The 17392-nt window shown below is 36.5% G+C and overlaps 1 protein-coding gene across 2 annotated transcripts in view; it reads left to right on the forward strand.

Moving 5' to 3' along the window:
- The window catches only part of HMGCLL1 (3-hydroxymethyl-3-methylglutaryl-CoA lyase like 1), an 83828-nt gene that overhangs the window by 15905 nt on the left and 50531 nt on the right, over nt 1-17392 (forward strand). For both annotated transcript variants that reach the window (XM_040060389.2, XM_040060391.2), the window contains exons 2-5: nt 5309-5386; nt 6330-6437; nt 10372-10467; nt 12166-12314. In XM_040060389.2, coding sequence (XP_039916323.1) covers nt 5309-5386; nt 6330-6437; nt 10372-10467; nt 12166-12314 — 431 coding nt within the window. The remainder of the gene's footprint in view (nt 1-5308; nt 5387-6329; nt 6438-10371; nt 10468-12165; nt 12315-17392) is intronic.

Below are 17392 nucleotides of genomic sequence, written 5' to 3' on the forward strand. Positions count from 1 at the left end.
TGTTAGGGCTATTACTTTACCATTGCAATCCCTGCAGTGAATTCTCTCTCAGTTCAGACAATCTCCTGATATATGTAAATCACTATTCTTTCATGTGCTCAAACAAGCCTTCTGACCTCAAAAATTATTTGGCTTATTCCAGATAAGTTAACTCTGCTCTTAACTAATTTTATTCTGTAATGATTTACTTGCATTTTATATTTTGCTGTCCCATGGACAATTTCTGTTGATTGAATTATTTTTTGAAGGAGGAAGTCCCAATATTTCTACTCATTAGGTGCCAGGCTACTGTTTCAGCTATGAAATCCTAGTTTATAGCCCAGGATCAGTTTTGCCAGTTCATTTTTTTACTTAGACAGCATCAGAAACAATATGGACAGTGCTAAGCGCTATCTTATATATTGCTTTTATTGAAAAGCATCTGGCATGTCAGTGGAATTTTGTATTCTGCTGTAACCTCTTTGTTTGGGGTATGTCTGTGTTAACATTCAGGTCATGTATATGAAGTGATATCATAAGAAAACTTCATTTGATGAAAGATTCTCAGGGGTTGAGAGGTTTTGCTAGTCAGGGTCCATTTATGGCTACTCTTCTCCCAGTGGTCCTGTCAGCAGCATACAGCAGAAGTTTGAGAATGAATACTCTGTTTATCTTTACTGTGGGATATTCATCACATGCATCCAACTGTTTTTTGAATCTTCATTTTTTTCTAGTTAAGCTGGGAATTAATATGCTTAATATGGGCCTTCTAGTAGTGTGAACTATGTGAACAAGGATTTTAATTTCTTCCTGTTAATTTCCTCTATGTCTTGTAAAGTTTAGAGTCATCTATGTGTTCAGAAGATTGACCAGTTTTCTTTGTTCTCCTTCCAGCAATCATATTATTTATCTTAGAGCCTTCTCCCGGTTTTGGGGCATTTTTCCATGTCACTGCAGATATACATTATGGAGTTTGATGCCACCTCCCTGCTGATTCTTGTTGAAAACTGCTTTCCTGAGTAATTCTTCTTTGTGCAAGATGGACCTACCTTTGTTCAGTTGTCCTCTGTGCCAGAACACCACCTTGTGGAAAAGAAAAGCAGAACTTTGTCTTGCTTGGTTAGGATTGAAAAGACCTGAATCTACAGATCCTTCTCTCTTACTTTTGTGTTTTTCAGTTACCTTTGAGAAGCTCTGGGTAATATTTGCCATTGCTGTTTCTGCCCTTATGAATTACCTTCATGGAATAAAAATCAGAAGGCTGATAGAAACTCAACACCTTTAGTACAAGTAGTGAACTAGTGAAGAAAGAGCTTAAAAAGTGTTTATATAATTTGTTTACATTTATTGTTACATTAGGGAGATTATACTGCTTTAATTAAAGGTTACTAGGGTTTTCTATAATGAACCTAAATTTGCAGCTATTTATAGTTGAGAGAAAATGTTTCCATACAGAAATTTGGCGTTCAGTGTCTGAAGTTAAATGGTTTGGTTTTCCTTTTTCTATTTCTTTTAAAAATACTCTTCGGCTGCATTCTGTTTTGAGGGAGGCAAATGTTTTTGTGGTTTTATATGCTTTTTGTGCTCCCTTGGCAAAGTTTGATACATGGAAAAAAATTTTCCAGGCTCTTAGTCTTTTATGTCAGCTATTTCCTTTTTGATATTTAAAACATGATACTTTGGTGGTCATTACTTTTTAACAGAAACCCTGTATTATTCAATAAGCAGTTGCCCCAAAATATTTGCCATTACTACTTTTCATATATTGTTACATAAAAATAGTTCATGTAGTTCAATTTAATAAATTTTTTTAAGAAACAAAATTGTATACCTTACATGTTTAGTGGTACTAAAATTGGTACTTGTGTATTTCTGCAAAGTTCACCATTTTTCATTAATTTTAAATATAGGAACTGATTTTAATTTTTCTATTTATTTTCTAATTATTATCTATAGGGCATTTAATGCCATACTTAAAAGTCTTGAAGTTCTCTAAGTTGGTTTTGTTGGTTTAAAAAAATCATTCCTTTTACCCAAGGAGTGGTTGGAGTTGGAGTGTACATTTGAAATGCTCCAGTTAGAGTTTGGGAAAATGAATCCTTCAGTTCATGCAGCCCAAGTCCTAGTTGAGGTCTGATGCCATCCAGGTAGTAAACAGAGAAGTGTTTAATCTCTGCCTAGGTTCTTACAGACTTCAGTGTGTTCTGTGCATTTGAAGCTTGACTAGTGAGTGCAGATTGAGCCTGGCACAGAATGTGGCTCGTGGCTCGTGGCTCAGGCGATTTCTTCAGATGTTATTTAAGTAATGTCCAGATATTCTACAAGTGTGGCACTGTGTTCAGAAAACCTCCTAGAAAGTGGGGTCTCCTTTTTCTTTGTCACGTACGGCTTTGTCAAGTACATTTTTCTCTTTTGGAAGAATGTCCCAACAGCTAGTTACCAAAGTATTCATTCACAGGACAGGTGAAATTCTTTTACTCCTTGTATTGAGTCACTTTAGCAGAAGATGGTACACATGGTTCTATAGTCTCCAAATTGTTTCTGAGTTCTGTCCAGCAGCAATGCACTGTAAATTGCATGAATAGTAAAAGTATAAATACCTAAGTATTCTGCCTTTGACTTGCTTGTTATCTGAGCTTCAGCAATGCAGCACAAGAGAAATTATTGGTTATGCTGGGGAGAAGGATGATCAGAACAGAATTTGTGAGATGAATAAGAAACTGACTGAGGAAGCAGATAATGTAAGCAGATTTATTAGACTGGAAAGACATTGCTGGTGGAGTTCCTCCATCTTTTTTTAAAACATCTTTCTTCTATAGTACTAATCTATTTTTTTTTTTTTTTTTTGAGATAATATATGTTTGTACTAAAATAAGGTAATGATGTTAGTTCCAAAAGTTTTCACAAGAAAGTATCAAGGTGGTAAGACCTACCTGCTGATAACAGAAGGACAGGAAACATTTTCAGTAGAACATTGGATGCCACACAGGAGGAACTGAGTGACATTGAAGATAGACGCGATCAATGTACCATAAATAAAATTAGGTGAAGTAGAATGGAAAGCAAGATTCTTCTGGACTCATAGCCAAGAAGTTTACTCTTAGCTGTTAGTTCATCAGCTTGAATGGTGTACAGATTTGTCTGTGTACTTTGTCTTGAGTTTCCAGTATGTGGGAGTCACTGTCTATGTGATTCTCAGTGTTGTTCTCACTCCATGAACAGTGAATTCAAGTTGACACTGACTAGTGAACAGGAAGGCTATAGAGAAAATCAGGGGCTGAGAGGCCTCGACTATGGTTCAAAGAGATTGTATATCTAATATCACAGAAAATAAAAACCAATACTTGAATGCCTTTCTGCAATATCCCCTCCAAAGTTTTGACCCTATGAACTCCAAGGGCTGGGGACATCACCTGATGTGGCTGTGTGAGCTGTTTTGAAAAGATAAGTACAGCGCTTGATTCCCACAAAATTTTGCCACAGTAGGCACTAAATAGGATTTACAGGATTTGGCCTAGAAAATGAACACTTTTGCTCCTAAAGTTTTATGGACATTTTCATGCTCTAAATTATGCTTTGGTTCACATAATCTGTTTTAGCTCTCTTTTTATTTTCCAGTCACAGCTTCACTCATAGCACAGCTGTGGCATTTGTCTTGCAACAAGAAGGATCTGATAATCATGAAATAACCCAGATTTATGCCTGTAGTGCTGAAGCAGTGCCATATTTGTGAAAATAACTTAAGAGGAACAATATGCAGCAGATGTGAAGGTTTTACCTTCACATTTAAGTAGGTTTATACTGTCAGTGAGTGTGGGTTTAGCAGAGCCTGACAGAGTTTCAACTTGCCAGATGTTCCATGTGATCACATAGATGCGATACAGCTGTTTCCCATTCTTTTTACCGGGCTCAGATAAATATACAGTAAATGGTCTGAAATATATTTATTGTATTTTGGCAAGTCCTGCAGAGAACTGCCCAAAGGCACCAAGAATGCGAGGAGAAACCAAGGGTACTCATAGGCATGGTCATTTTCCATTACAGAGGAGAAATTAGAAGCCATTTGGTTGAAACAACCGTGATGATACTAGTCAGGGAGGAATGAAATATGGGGTTTTCCTTTGGTTGTGGATGTTGTGAGATTAGTGACTGTATTTATGGAGCATCTCTGGTCTGGGGGAGCTGTTACTCCCAAGGGCAGGAGCTGTCCCCCTGTGCTGACAGTGTCATCCTTCCAGTGGTGTTAAACTCCCAGGAGAGTTGGTGGGTTCAGCGTAGCAGCTGTCCTGCAGGTAGCTTGTGCTAATCCCAGCTCAGGCTTTCAACACTGGAATGGAGAGGTGGGTTGGCTTCTGTCCTCAGTGCAACACAGAAGACAGGGTTATTTCCAGAGCTCCTGGCAAGGCTGCCTGTGTCTCTCCTGTCCACTCCTGGGCATGGACAGCGTGCCCCAAATTAGCCATGGTGTGTGTTTTTAAGCGCACACAGCTTTTGGGGTTCAATCCAGCCAACTTCTCTGAGCTGTTTCAGGATTTACAGGCCCAGTTTACATAAACTGCCACACCTGTCAATTTGATCAATCACAGAGCAGCTAAATAATAAAAAAGGAAGTTTCATTTCCCATCACCTGCTCTCCTGTTCTCATTTCTCCTTCATCCAACTCCAGTTCCCACTGTTCTCCTTAGCCCTTTGACCTTACTGCTGCCTTCCTTCCCTCCTGTCCCTGTCAGCTTCCTGCCTTTCCATAGCTGCTCTTACATCTGAAAAATTCTTCTTCCTATCTACTGGAGTCTTGCCTTGTTGTCCTTTAAATCCTTTTTTAAAACCTGCATCTTCAGTCAGAGCAATAACTTTCATTTTTCATTAATAATCTCTTTCACATTTCTTGACTGCTATGTTATTTTCAAATTTATAGCCAAGTCTTGCAAATGTTTACAGAGAAGTACCTGTTACGTGAAATTGAGAGCATTCAGTTATAAGTTTGGAGAACTGGATTGTTCGTTGGAAAGATTTTTGAAATGGAAATACTTCTTACTGTAAAAGTCAATGTTCATTTATGGTTCTATATACATTTTTAATAAACTTCTGTGACCACAAAGGAGCAGTGGAACATTCACTAACTTCTAAAAGTTAAATAAAAGTTTTTAACTTTTATTCCTTAGGTAAAGGTGTGGTACATGTTCTCACAGATTTTTAAATGCGCTGAGCAAACTTAATGTTGACAATATGACTTTTTACCCAGAATCGTATGAAAGGACAAGTACAAGCTGTACCTTTTGATCTTGGTTGCCTTAAATGTTTTGTCTTTCAGTATTGATTTTTATTTCAGGAGCCTCAAGCATCTGGACTGCCTCAATACATAAAGATTGTAGAAGTTGGCCCAAGGGATGGATTACAAAATGAAAAGGTAACTTTTCTCTTTTTTTTTGGGGGTATGCTTTGACATGGATGTTAGTGTTATTTTCATTGTATAGAACATGTAAATCCTGCTAATTATGTTTCTTTCATTTTCTACTATCAAATATATCTATTTTCATATTGATAAATTTCCTTTATATTAGAATACCCAGCTTTTAGATCATTTAATTTCTTTCTATACTTGGCTAACTAGACTTTCTGTTACTTGACATTTCTTTTTACTGGGACTTGTCTTGTCAGTCAGTAACGTTCTGTTGTGACATAACTGGTAAACACTGAAACACTGGCTATCTTTCTAACTTGGGTTTCTGCTTCAAGTGTTCATGTAGAAGGAATAGTAAAATAGGTTTTATCATGCTTCCTGCTAAAGAGACACAGGAGAAAAATATTAGTCTTTCGATACCATTATTTGCCTGAAGGGTGGTAGGGAAGCATGGAAAAAATTGAAAGAGGTTATAGGATACATGTATAGAAACAGTCATCTATTTCCACAAACAGGAGGATAAGCTCACATATAGTATTGTTATTGATACAAGAGATGTTAGTGGTATTAGCAGAATAGTTACTCTGCCTCAGCTGTGGAGCTTTTTTCCTCCCATTTTTCACTGGTTGCTTTGTTAGTATCTCCTTTGTCAATTCTTGCTAGTTTGGTGTTTGGTTAATAACAAATAATGAGGCCAAATCTATAACCAGTTATACAGAACTGCTTCCTTTTGTGATAGACAGAAAATTAAGTAAGATCAGGTGTAATGCTTGGTACCTTCCTTATACCTTATATTTCCTACTGTCAGGAGACAGCAGAATTATGGCAAAATGTCTAAGTATAGTTCATTATTTTTTTAAAAAGTATTGATTATGTATAGGGAACATTTCACTTGCGAAAGTTTCTTATGTATGAAATACTTTGCTAAAGTATGTCTCCATCTCTATAGGTGATAGTCCCAACTGATACAAAAATTGAGTTGATCAACCGGCTTTCCAAAACAGGCCTGCCGGCAATAGAAGTGACCAGTTTTGTCTCATCCAAATGGGTGCCTCAGGTATGTATAATCAGCTTCATTCAGAACTATTTCAATTTAAATGCCATTCCATTTATTTATGTAACATTCAGATGTAAATAAAGATTTGGGATGGCAACACATTGATAATATAATTTAATGTTGTTCCTACTTATTTTCTCCTCTTTTAAAACTAGTAGTCATTGATGTAAAAAAGAATATTAGTATATGTTATTTTCTTTTTCTCTAAATGAAATGTCATTTTCCACATTTGGAAATGTGTTTGGAAGATCTAAATTTGGGACTTCTGTATATGTAATAGTAGTTAGCTAGCCACATTACTTATTTTGGAGTTCTAACACTCTATCAGCAACTACACTTAAATTTTGATTAATCATAATAATTTGCTTATTATTTTTCCAGAATTAATTTTTACATTTGGTAGAATTCAGCAGAAACCTAGCCTTTCTGGAATTGGCAGCAAAACTGCATTGGCATTAGACCTCCACATTTCCATTTAAGATTTAACACTGAAAATTCAGTCTTACTCCTGAAGTTTACTATTTAGCGCCTGTTTGTGCAATTTAATTATTTCATGCAAATAATAAGTCAATACTTGTGTAAATAATTGAACTATTTTTCAAGAAATTGCAAGAATCTAAACTAATTTTCAAGAAATTCAAGAACTTGTTTGCACAGAAGCATTTGAATACTTTATATTTCACAAGGAACATACAAGTTACTTACAAAAGTTTGTCCAGTTTAAACTGAGAATACATCCTGGGCTTGGACTGTATTCTGGGCTTTTCTCTGAGAAAATCATAGTACAGCCATGCTTATTCATGAGTTAGCAAAGGAAATTGTACAACACTCTGAGGGACTCCTTTGCTTTATTTCAGTATTCTCAGGGTCACCAGGGAAGAACCTATGATGCAGCCTGGGGAAAATCCCTAACTAGCTCCAAGCCCCGGTTTATGCCGCAAGCTTCCACCCCCAGCCCACTGAGGAACCCAAGTGGTGGATCAGAGAGGGCTGTGCCATTCCCCACAGCATAGGTGTGTCAGGAGCAGGGTAAAGAGGAAAAAGGAGTCTTCAGTGTGTGTCTCAAGGAGGTTTATTCCCCAAGGGGAACAGGGACCAAAGATCAAGTGCAGTGACTGTGCCCAGACTTTTAAATGGGGCTGGTACAAGGGGAAGATAAAATACAGCAACCAATCAAGGATAGACCAAGGAGGAGCTTGAGAAGGGGATTACAAAGCTGAGACCAATGGGACAATACAGGGGGAGGGTACAGTCCACACAGACCAATGGGGCATTGAATAACATGGAATTTGCTAGAACAGGGGGAAGGAGTAAGCATTGACTGACAACCAAATAGATGAGGCGACAAGCAAGGTGCTGGTTCACGGAAACATTGGCATAGGATGTTCTGGAAAGAAGGGCAGGGTTAGGGGGTGACTAAAAACTGGGAAAGGGAGGTGACAACTAATTAACTTTAACTAACTAGGGAAAAATAGGAGCCAACCATTGAAGAAGATAATGAAGGCAAAAATACACACTGCCACAAGTCTAGAAGAAGGGTAATAGGAAGGGTGAAGAGAAGAGTGACAATGAAGAATTTCTTTGGCATCAATGCAGGGGCAATCGTATCTTGTCTGCTAAAAGGGAATAGATTAAATTTTTCTAACTGCCATCATCCTTTTGTCAGTTACTGCAACAGAGAATAATGTAGCTTTTTAAATGTTAAAAAAACCCTCTAAAGAAAATGTGTCTTTTTTTCTTTTTTTGTTTAATTGTTTCCTTTTCCTGTGAGCCATTACAAGCACCAAATTAAGTTCAGGTTTGTCAGTTTAGAAAAAATGAGCAATCTCTTATTTCCTCAAATTAATGTCTGAATACGTTGTTTTAACAGCTTAATTAGTGTTTAAATTTTTTTTTTTTTTTTTTTGTAAAGATAAGATTGTATTGCCTTGACAGAGAGTGCAATCTTGACTTTGTCTTTGCTCTTTCTTTTTTTTTCATAGGTTATAGGAATAGAATTTACAGTTGTGTTTAGATCACTCAATCACTTATTTCTGGTTTTAGTATTTCAAATTTTTTTATGATTTCCCATCCACGGTTGTTTTTGGCATTTTTTTTTTTTTTTTTAAACTGAAAAGTCTGAAAGAAAAAGTTCCACAGTAGCAAGGTGCCATATAAAACAGGATCCCATAACCTACAACATAAACAGCCAAAAATTATAAATATCTGCTATTAGGAAGCTTATTTTTAAAGAAATTGGGAAAATAAATATTTTATTACAATTTAAAATCTTGTAACATGCAGTATGTGCAAAGATGGGATTTTACTTACATGAAAAATAGCAATGGGACAGATTTAATACATATAATATTATTTGGACCTGGCAGATTTATACTATAGTTTTGGAGAGTAAATTTAGTTCCAGAATTTGCCATTCAATTTATCATTTGGTTTCAGACATTCTTTTTTGCTCTGAGATATGTAGCTACTACTTATATTGAATTGAGGAATGAAAAAATTGTTCTTAAAAAATTAAGGTGTTAACAGAGGTTTTTTGTGGGGTTATCAGACCAATTTAATTCACATAAAAGCAAATACAAAAAGTTTTGTGCTATCACTTATTTCGTGATGAGAAATGAATTGTGTCTGGCTATAAAACACCTTATGTACCATATATCCACTTCCTTATAGATACATGTTGGGCTTATATTTGAAGAGGAATACATGGATTTTTCTGATATTTTTAATTCATTCATTTTCATAGAAGGAAGCTGGTGACAGGGAGATTCCAGGATACAAGTAGTGTTCTTAATTAATAATGTGATGTCATTTAATACCATGTATTTAGAATTGTGGTACTGCATAGTTATCAATAAGGTATCTGCTGAAAGGAAGGAGTAATAAAAGCTCTGTAGTTCATATATCTTTTCACATGGTACTTCTCAAAATACTTTTCACCAGTGTGGAAAGAAACAGAAATCCACCTTAATAGTGTTTGCTTGAGAGATTTGCTTTTATGAGAGCTCATTTAAAAAGAATTTAAAATGTACTATGCTTTTTTTAAAACTCAGAATCTTTCAGACTTTAAATAAGAGGAAGATGTTATATTAATTGTATTGTTTTCAGCTGTGCACACCATTGAAAAATACTTCTTTTCAACCCACTTCTTTTAAGAAAATGTGCTTATCTAAAGAATCTGCACTTTATTAAATTAATAAGTGTTTCATTCATCTTCCTTAGTACAGGGAGTTTGTTTAATCTTGAATGTATGAGAAATTAAATGTAAGAGTATCTTAAAAAGGCAGATTTTCTTTCGTGGGGGGAGACTAAGGAAAACAAGTACTCTGATCTTTGCTATAATAAATAGGTATTTTCTTTAGAAAGAAACTTCGGAATATATTGAAACATTGAACTATGTGGACAACTGGATTTTGCTGTATTTTTAAGAATAGATGTGTTTAGTCTTCAAATGTTCTGAATACAGTGTTGAGTAATTTAAGTTCAATTATGCTTAATATTGTGAAGTTGCATTTATCAGAGTGCTGAAGTTTTCAAGATTTCTAAGTTTTTTTAAATCTCAGTTATTCTGTTAATTCCACCTATTAAGTCCAGTGAAGCAAAGTCAAAATTTCTGTAACACTTCGTGAATGATCATAAGTCTGTCACTTTATGATGCAAATTATATTTTTACAGATAACACACTAAGGAACACTGTAGAAGTCTTAGGCCCAGTTCTGTATTCACATAGATCTAGAAATATTACAACACAAATAGTCAAAAGTTAAGAATTTAAAAAAGAGTATTTGTATAAAATCAGTTTACCCCCCTTGTTGTTAAACTTTTGGTATGAAAGGTAAAATTAATGAAGGCAAAACCACAGTCTATGCCAATTTCTATTTATCTATATAAATCAGAAAACAACTGCTGATCAATACAAATTATTTATGTCTTTTAGATGGCAGATCACGAAGAAGTAATGAGGGGCATTGAGCGGCATCCTGGAGTCCAATATCCCGTTCTCACACCTAATCTTCAAGGTTTTCATTCCGCTGTAAGTGCCTTCATAGGAGATGTTTATGTTTCAGACACTTTCAGTTCAGTACCAGAAACTAGCTTTTTTAATGTTAGAAATAAACTATAGGTTTTTTTCACTGAAAACTCTCAATTTTCATTATGAAAAGTGGTGAAATTCACAGTGATGTTAAACTCATATTTTAGTGGGGGCATTGACCAGAAACTTTGTAAGTTCCTTTAAATGATGCTTGTATATAAAGGGCAAGATGGTTCTTTTTGACTTTTTGGCCCTAAAATAGTTTCTGAAGAGTGTCTTCGTGGAAAATACTGAAGGATGAGAAAAGACTCATTTAAATGAAAAAAAAAAATTATAGCAATTCTGGATTTCATTTTGGTTGGGTTTGAAAGTTTGAATTGTTTCAGTTTTTCAAAATAGTCAAAATTACAGACTTGAAGTGTGTAAAAGTGTGAGATTGGAGCAGTTCAGTCATCTTAAAATATACACATTATTAGTCAAATATTTACACTTTTTTTTTTTTGTTTTTTGAAAATTTTTAATGCTTCTTCTTTTGTCTTGATACAGGAAAAGCTATATTTGGAAAGCATATTGCTGGGTGGACATTTATAGTCTAATCTATCACAGTTCCTATACTGAAATATCTGTTCTTTAACAGATAAACTATGCACAATCCTGTGCATAGTTTACTTAACTATCAACAGTGAGGTTATAGTGCTACAACTTTGTCTCAATGGTGGCTTTTATGAGTTTAATTAATTGTGCTTTATACTGTATTTAGTAATACAATGAAGGGAAAACAATGAAACAATAGATGTATATTATCCCTGCATTCTTCCTTGCTGTTTTCTTCTCTGTATGAAAGAATATTTGTCTCTGTAAGGTTGCTGAATTTTAGACATTATCCTGCAGATGCAGAGAGTAAATGCAAAAGCTCCATACTTTTTCATTGAAAAAGAGTATTATTCTGACTGGAGAGTGAGAGTTAGTTAACTATTCTTCTAAGCTTAAATATCTTTTTCTCCGATCAGTTGGCTTTCAGCCTTCTAGTTCGCCTCATGTTAGTTGATTTACTGAGGTACTGAATACAAGCTCAAGCTATTTGCTCCTGCGGTGAAGTCACCACATTTACACATTTTCTAGACCTGTGTTTGCTCTGAGACTTCTCTCAGCAGACTCTCACGTACACATTTTCCATATTATCCTTAGCGACTGTGACACCAAGACCAATGGTGCCCTTGATCCTAGAGTTGGCTCTAACAAGGAAATCCCTGTTGGTTATTGCTGCTCTAGGCATATGCTCACAGAGAGCTTTCCCAAGCATGAGAATGAATTCCTGGTATTCAGGAGGAACAGGCAGTGGGAAAGTTGTTGTATGATATTTTCCTTTTCTGAAAATATGAATATAGGTACCAATTGTTGTTTGTATAGCTGGTTCATATGATTTCTTACATCTTATCACCTTTATCATTCATCACTTTAAAAACATGTTTAACTAATTACTAAGAAGAGGCAGAAAATATGCCATAGTGAATGATCTCAATATTTGATTCAATCTGTCTGTATGCTATAGCTTTAAAAAAAGGAATTAAAGTTAGATTTTAGATATGGGTGATATACTTAAGGTACTTCAAAATTTTAGAATGTTGTACAGAATTAAATGCCTAATCTAATACTTTAATATAGTGTTATGACTGTTTTCTTGAAATGTGTTTTTAGATTGCAGCAGGAGCTACAGAAGTCTCAGTATTTGGTGCAGCATCTGAATCTTTTAGCAAAAGGAATATTAATTGTTCAATTGAAGAAAGCATAGAAAGATTTGAAGAAGTCATTAAATCTGCAAGGAATATGAATATTCCAGTGCGTGGGTAAATATACAGATTCTAAAGTAATACAGAGTTACTGGAGTCGTTGTTACAGGGGTACCAGTAGAAAAGTTTATTACCAAATTTTTACATTATAGATGAATTGTAATAATAGTCTTTACTGTGATTTTTATTTTTAAGATTGAATATATTTAGTTATTTTTGAATTTTTAGCTACTGATGGTGACTCTTTTGCTGTGGAAATTGAAAATGAAAGCTGTGTTCATGAGATTTTATTACACAAAGTATTTTTTACTATCACAGATAGTTGAGAATTTGTAACACTGGCACCTTACAATGCCCTACAAATTTTTATTTTATTGTAGAATTCATAATATATCACTTCATATATTGCAGCATCAAGGTATAAAAGTGAGAAAATAAATTTACTCCAAAGGAAAAAACTTATTCTGTGTATAAGTTATCCTGAAAATCTAGGCATTTAAATTTTTGTCTCTAGTGCATGAAACTCTAGAATTGTCTAGCATTTATTTTTTAACATAGAATTATCCTGAATGGTACTTTTGAACAGTATTGATTTTTATTTCCATTTCCTTTTCTATCACAGGTAAGAACTACTTACATTTGTGAAGGTCCTTCAGTGCAGAAGGGCTCACTTAGATTCAAGGAGAAACTCAGCAGTGAGATTCCTTGAGGATTACTAGTAGTGTAAACTACATCATGCTCAGAAAATACCTGGACTTGAAAATAGGTAGAGGTAGATACCTCAGAGACTAAGTACTTGAAAATCAGTCAGGGAATAAATACTGGTTTCTGTCTTTGCTCCAGAAACAGTGATGAAATAATGCTACTGCACCCTTTTTTCACAAGTGTGTGGTTGTTTGGGCATTTGCCTTAAGAGAGGGAAATCTGACTTCTAGTTGTACCTCTGCCCCAGAGGATCACAGAACAGCAGTATGGTTTAGATTGAGAGAGAACTCTGGAGATCATCTTGTCCAATCCGAGGATTTGTGGATGATGGTTGGCAAAAAACTGAACCTGAGCCAGCAGGCGAAAGTCAGTCATGTCCTGGGCTGCAGTGTGGCCAGCAGGGCGAGGGAGGCCAGCAGGGCGAGGGAGGAGATTCTGCCCCTCTGCTCTGCTCTGATGAGATGCCATGTAGCGTGCTGCATAGAGTTGTGGTTCCCCACCATAAGAAGGACAAGATGGGACTGTTGGAGGGGTTGGAGCATGGCATGTACAAGGTCAGGCTGAAAAAGTTGACTCTGTTCAGCCTGGAGAGGAGAAGGTTTTGTGGAGACCTCATAGCAACCTTCCAGTACCTGAAGGGGGCTGCAAGGAAGCCACAGAAGGACTCTTCATCAAGAACTGTAATGATAGAACAAAGGGGAAAAGCTTCAAAATGAAAGAGTAGGTTTCAATTAGATACTAGGAAGGTGTTCTTTGCTGTGAGGGTGGTGAGGCACTGGCACAGGCGGCCCAGAGTAATTGTGGATGCTCTATCCCTGGAGGTGTTGTTCAAGGCCAGGTTGGATGGAGCTCTGAGCAACCTGATCTGTTGGAAAGAGGTGTCCCTGCCTATTTCAGAGGTGTTGGAACTAGATGATCTTTAAGGTCCCTTTCAACCCAAACCATACTGTGCTTCTATGATTTTCACACAAAACTCAGAGCCAACCACAGATAGCCCATAAATGCTAGGGTTAACTTTTACCAGAGTTTAAATACTTCTTCTGGTTACTAATCTGCAAGTAGAGTCACGACTTGCCTCCCTGAGCAACTTCTCGTATAAGAGCTGTGTTACTTAAAAGCTCTCTGCCACCATTGTTCGTCACATTTTTTCTAAAACTAAATTCTGAGCTGAGAACATAACTAGCAATTTGAGTTCTCCAGGAGGATTAAACTCAGGGATGCCTGAACTTTACGTCCCAAACAGGTGTTGCTAAAGGAATAGGCAGTCAATTCAGAGAAAACAGCAAGTGTATAGCAACAAACCCTATCCACTTGCAAACATTTTTACACTAAACTTCTGTTCTCTGTTTTGTCAGATGTCTAGGCACGCCAGGAGATATTTTATGTTTCATATCCCTCCATTTAACTAATAAAATTCAACTAAATGGTACACTATGGGCAACCAACCATCCAGAAAATCCTTAAAGCCTATGTATTGTAGGGGCTTTGGGATACTTGCAGAGGATGTCAAAAAAGGGACTTTGCAACTTGTCCATAAGTTGTGAATTGTAGGTGATGAAGAAGCCCCTGTGGTGTACTGTAGACTGATTTTCTGCTTAAAATACTAACTTGTCTTCTGTGCATTAGTTTTCACAGGTATAAAAAAGTGGTAGCCTTGTGCTTTCCCCCGCCACAGATATGTGTATTGCATTTGTAACATACCAGAAGCAATTATTCTGGCACTGATACACTGATGTGATGGAAGTAATTGTTCCCATGACAGGATTCTACAACATTCCCAAACATTTGTTGTCTACTATCTACCAAACCACGTTGCTTTATTTTTCTTCACACAGAAAAAGAAAAAAAAAGGAAAAAAATATGAGAGAGAGAAAGAAACAGGAGGCAGAAAAAGGTAAAACAGAAGAAAAGCACAGAAAAATAAAACTAAAGAACAAAAACAAAGCAAAGAGATAAAAGGGAAGAATATCAAGAACCAGGTGGTGAAATGAACAGAGCAGTACAGAGATGAAGAGAAAGGAGATAATTGAACTCAGGAAAAATACAATCTGATTAAATTTTGAAAGTACTTACTTTGTGTATCTAGTACAGATATCTCTAATTTCAGTGCAATATGCAAACATAAGATGAACTTCATATAGTACATGTAGGAAGATTTTATTGAGTCTGTCATGCCAGGTGCAGTATGTTGCAGAACACCAACAGAGATCTGCTTAATATCAGAAATGCTACAAAGTGAGCAGATTCAAAGTTGTGAATGAAAATCATGTAAGTGCACTCCATCTATAGGTTTCTCCCTTAGGCTTATAGGTCTAGGAAAAGTGAATAACTCAGAATTAAATAGCCATTTACAGAATAATGCCGTTTGTGGTGTTGCCTTTTCCTGGTCTTAGAAAACTGGGAGCCAGACACAATTAAGGCATAAAGGGTTTTTACCTCGGTATTTTAATAAGGATCCTTACGCTGCACCGCTTCCCCAAGGTGGAATGTTCCAAAATGCACACACATGATAGATCACGTATGCAATTTTATAGACCTTAAAAATTAGCATATCTAACAAGGATGCCCCAATGGGAGGCCTGGACGAATGGTGTGATATTCCCCCATCCATGGAATTCCTCCCTGGATGGGCCATATCTTCTGTTTATAGAATATGTTCTAGAGAGGACGTTGTCTTCTCAAAATAGCGTAGGGCTTTCCAGCCTCCTGCTACAAGGCCTTTAGGATGTTTGGTCTCCAGGACCAACAGAATATGCTAAGGACTATGCTGAGTTATCAGATGTGAGGAATTACAGGTATGCGTGCTAAGAATACTGAGGATACATAGGAGTTATATAAAATGTATATTAGAGAGAAGGGAAAAAAGCCATCTTGGCATCAGTGGGATTGTAATGAAGTAAAGGATCCAAACAGAGAGGATATGCATATTGAAGAGGAACTACATTTATGTGAAAGTTACGTGTATCTTCATCACAGTGTGTTTGTTTGAGAATTAATTTATCCAGTAAAAAATAGAGGTGAGGCACAAGAAGATGGACTAATGTTACAATTTGAGAAATCAAAAAGTGTAAGAAGGAACTGCTGGTATTTATCCAGGGGTCATCTAATAAAACTCAGTAATAAAGTAGCCAATCTGCTAAAAATCTGCTGAGAATCTAAATTTCAGAATATGGAGCCTTATTTCATAACAAAAAACCTTTTCTGAGGCAATAAATCTCAGTATCCACTGGACATGTATTTCAGCATATGAAAATATTGGAAAGAAGGTTTTGAACATGGTAAGTTAAAGAATAAAAGAACTGGTTGGCCCCATACATTTGGATTTTCATTGCACTTTTAAAATATCCATCCCGGGAAGATTTCGAGGAATCAAAATAGTAATTAATTAGTGTTGTAGTGCATTAATTGGGTTTATAGTGTATTTCATTTTTATATTGGGTTTTCTAATGTTTCTTCTATACCACCCTGTTCCCCTGGAAAATGTATCACAAGGTTTGTCCCTGCTCGGCCCTGCCCATCCTCCCACACTGGAATGTAATCCAACTCTGTTCCACTCCCACCTTATCCCTGATTGGGTAGTGGCTTGTCCCTGCCTCTAGGCCTGTCCTCTGGGGCAAAAGCCCTGGGATGGCCTGGGCCTTCCTCTTTTGCTCCAGGACCAGGATGGGGATGGGGACCGGACTGACGTCTGGACTCGACGCGGGCAGGACCCCAGGATAAAACAGTGATCCTCCCCAGACTAAGGGCAGACTCCGTCCTTTTGCCATTGACGTATGCCTGCTCTCTCTAAAAGAAAAGGTTTGCAACCTCTGAGTAGCCTTTGGGACCCTGAAGGAAGATTCCTTCTGGCGTGGGCTCTCTCTCTCAAGCTAGCCAAGGCTAAAATGGAGCATGGGGTCCAAGGGAGAGAGAGAGCAGCTTCAAATGAGAAATAAAATAGTACTATGAATCAGATTCTAGACAAATATGTTTTAAAGAGAATTGCAAAGTATTGTGATACTTTGACTCATCTCCCTCCCTGTTCATACTCATTCAGGTGCAGTCCTCATGGGTTGTAGAGTTACAAGAGTCTATGGGAAGCATTGAGACAGAATGATTGCTCAGAAATAATAATCAAAAGTGATTGGTTTGTGTCCATATACTTCACTACTTTCTTTAAAGCTCTGGTGTATTTTCTTGAGTAGAATTCTGAAGACCAGAAAAAAATAGCAGAAGCCTGAATATGGAAATAGAGGATTCACAAAGACTTTTTTTTTTAATAGTAGATCTCCCAGCAGTTGAAAAGAGGTCTAGAAGGTGGACTTAAAACTTTAAATTAGTTTAAAAATGAAAAAAATACTCTTAAAGAAACATCAGTTTTGAAGGCCAAATCCAGGAAGTAAGTAAATCTGTTTACAACATTTCAGATGCTTGTGAGGGGGGAGGTTATG

This window comes from Hirundo rustica, chromosome 3 (assembly GCF_015227805.2).
Source record: "Hirundo rustica isolate bHirRus1 chromosome 3, bHirRus1.pri.v3, whole genome shotgun sequence".
NCBI classification, from domain to species: domain Eukaryota; kingdom Metazoa; phylum Chordata; class Aves; order Passeriformes; family Hirundinidae; genus Hirundo; species Hirundo rustica.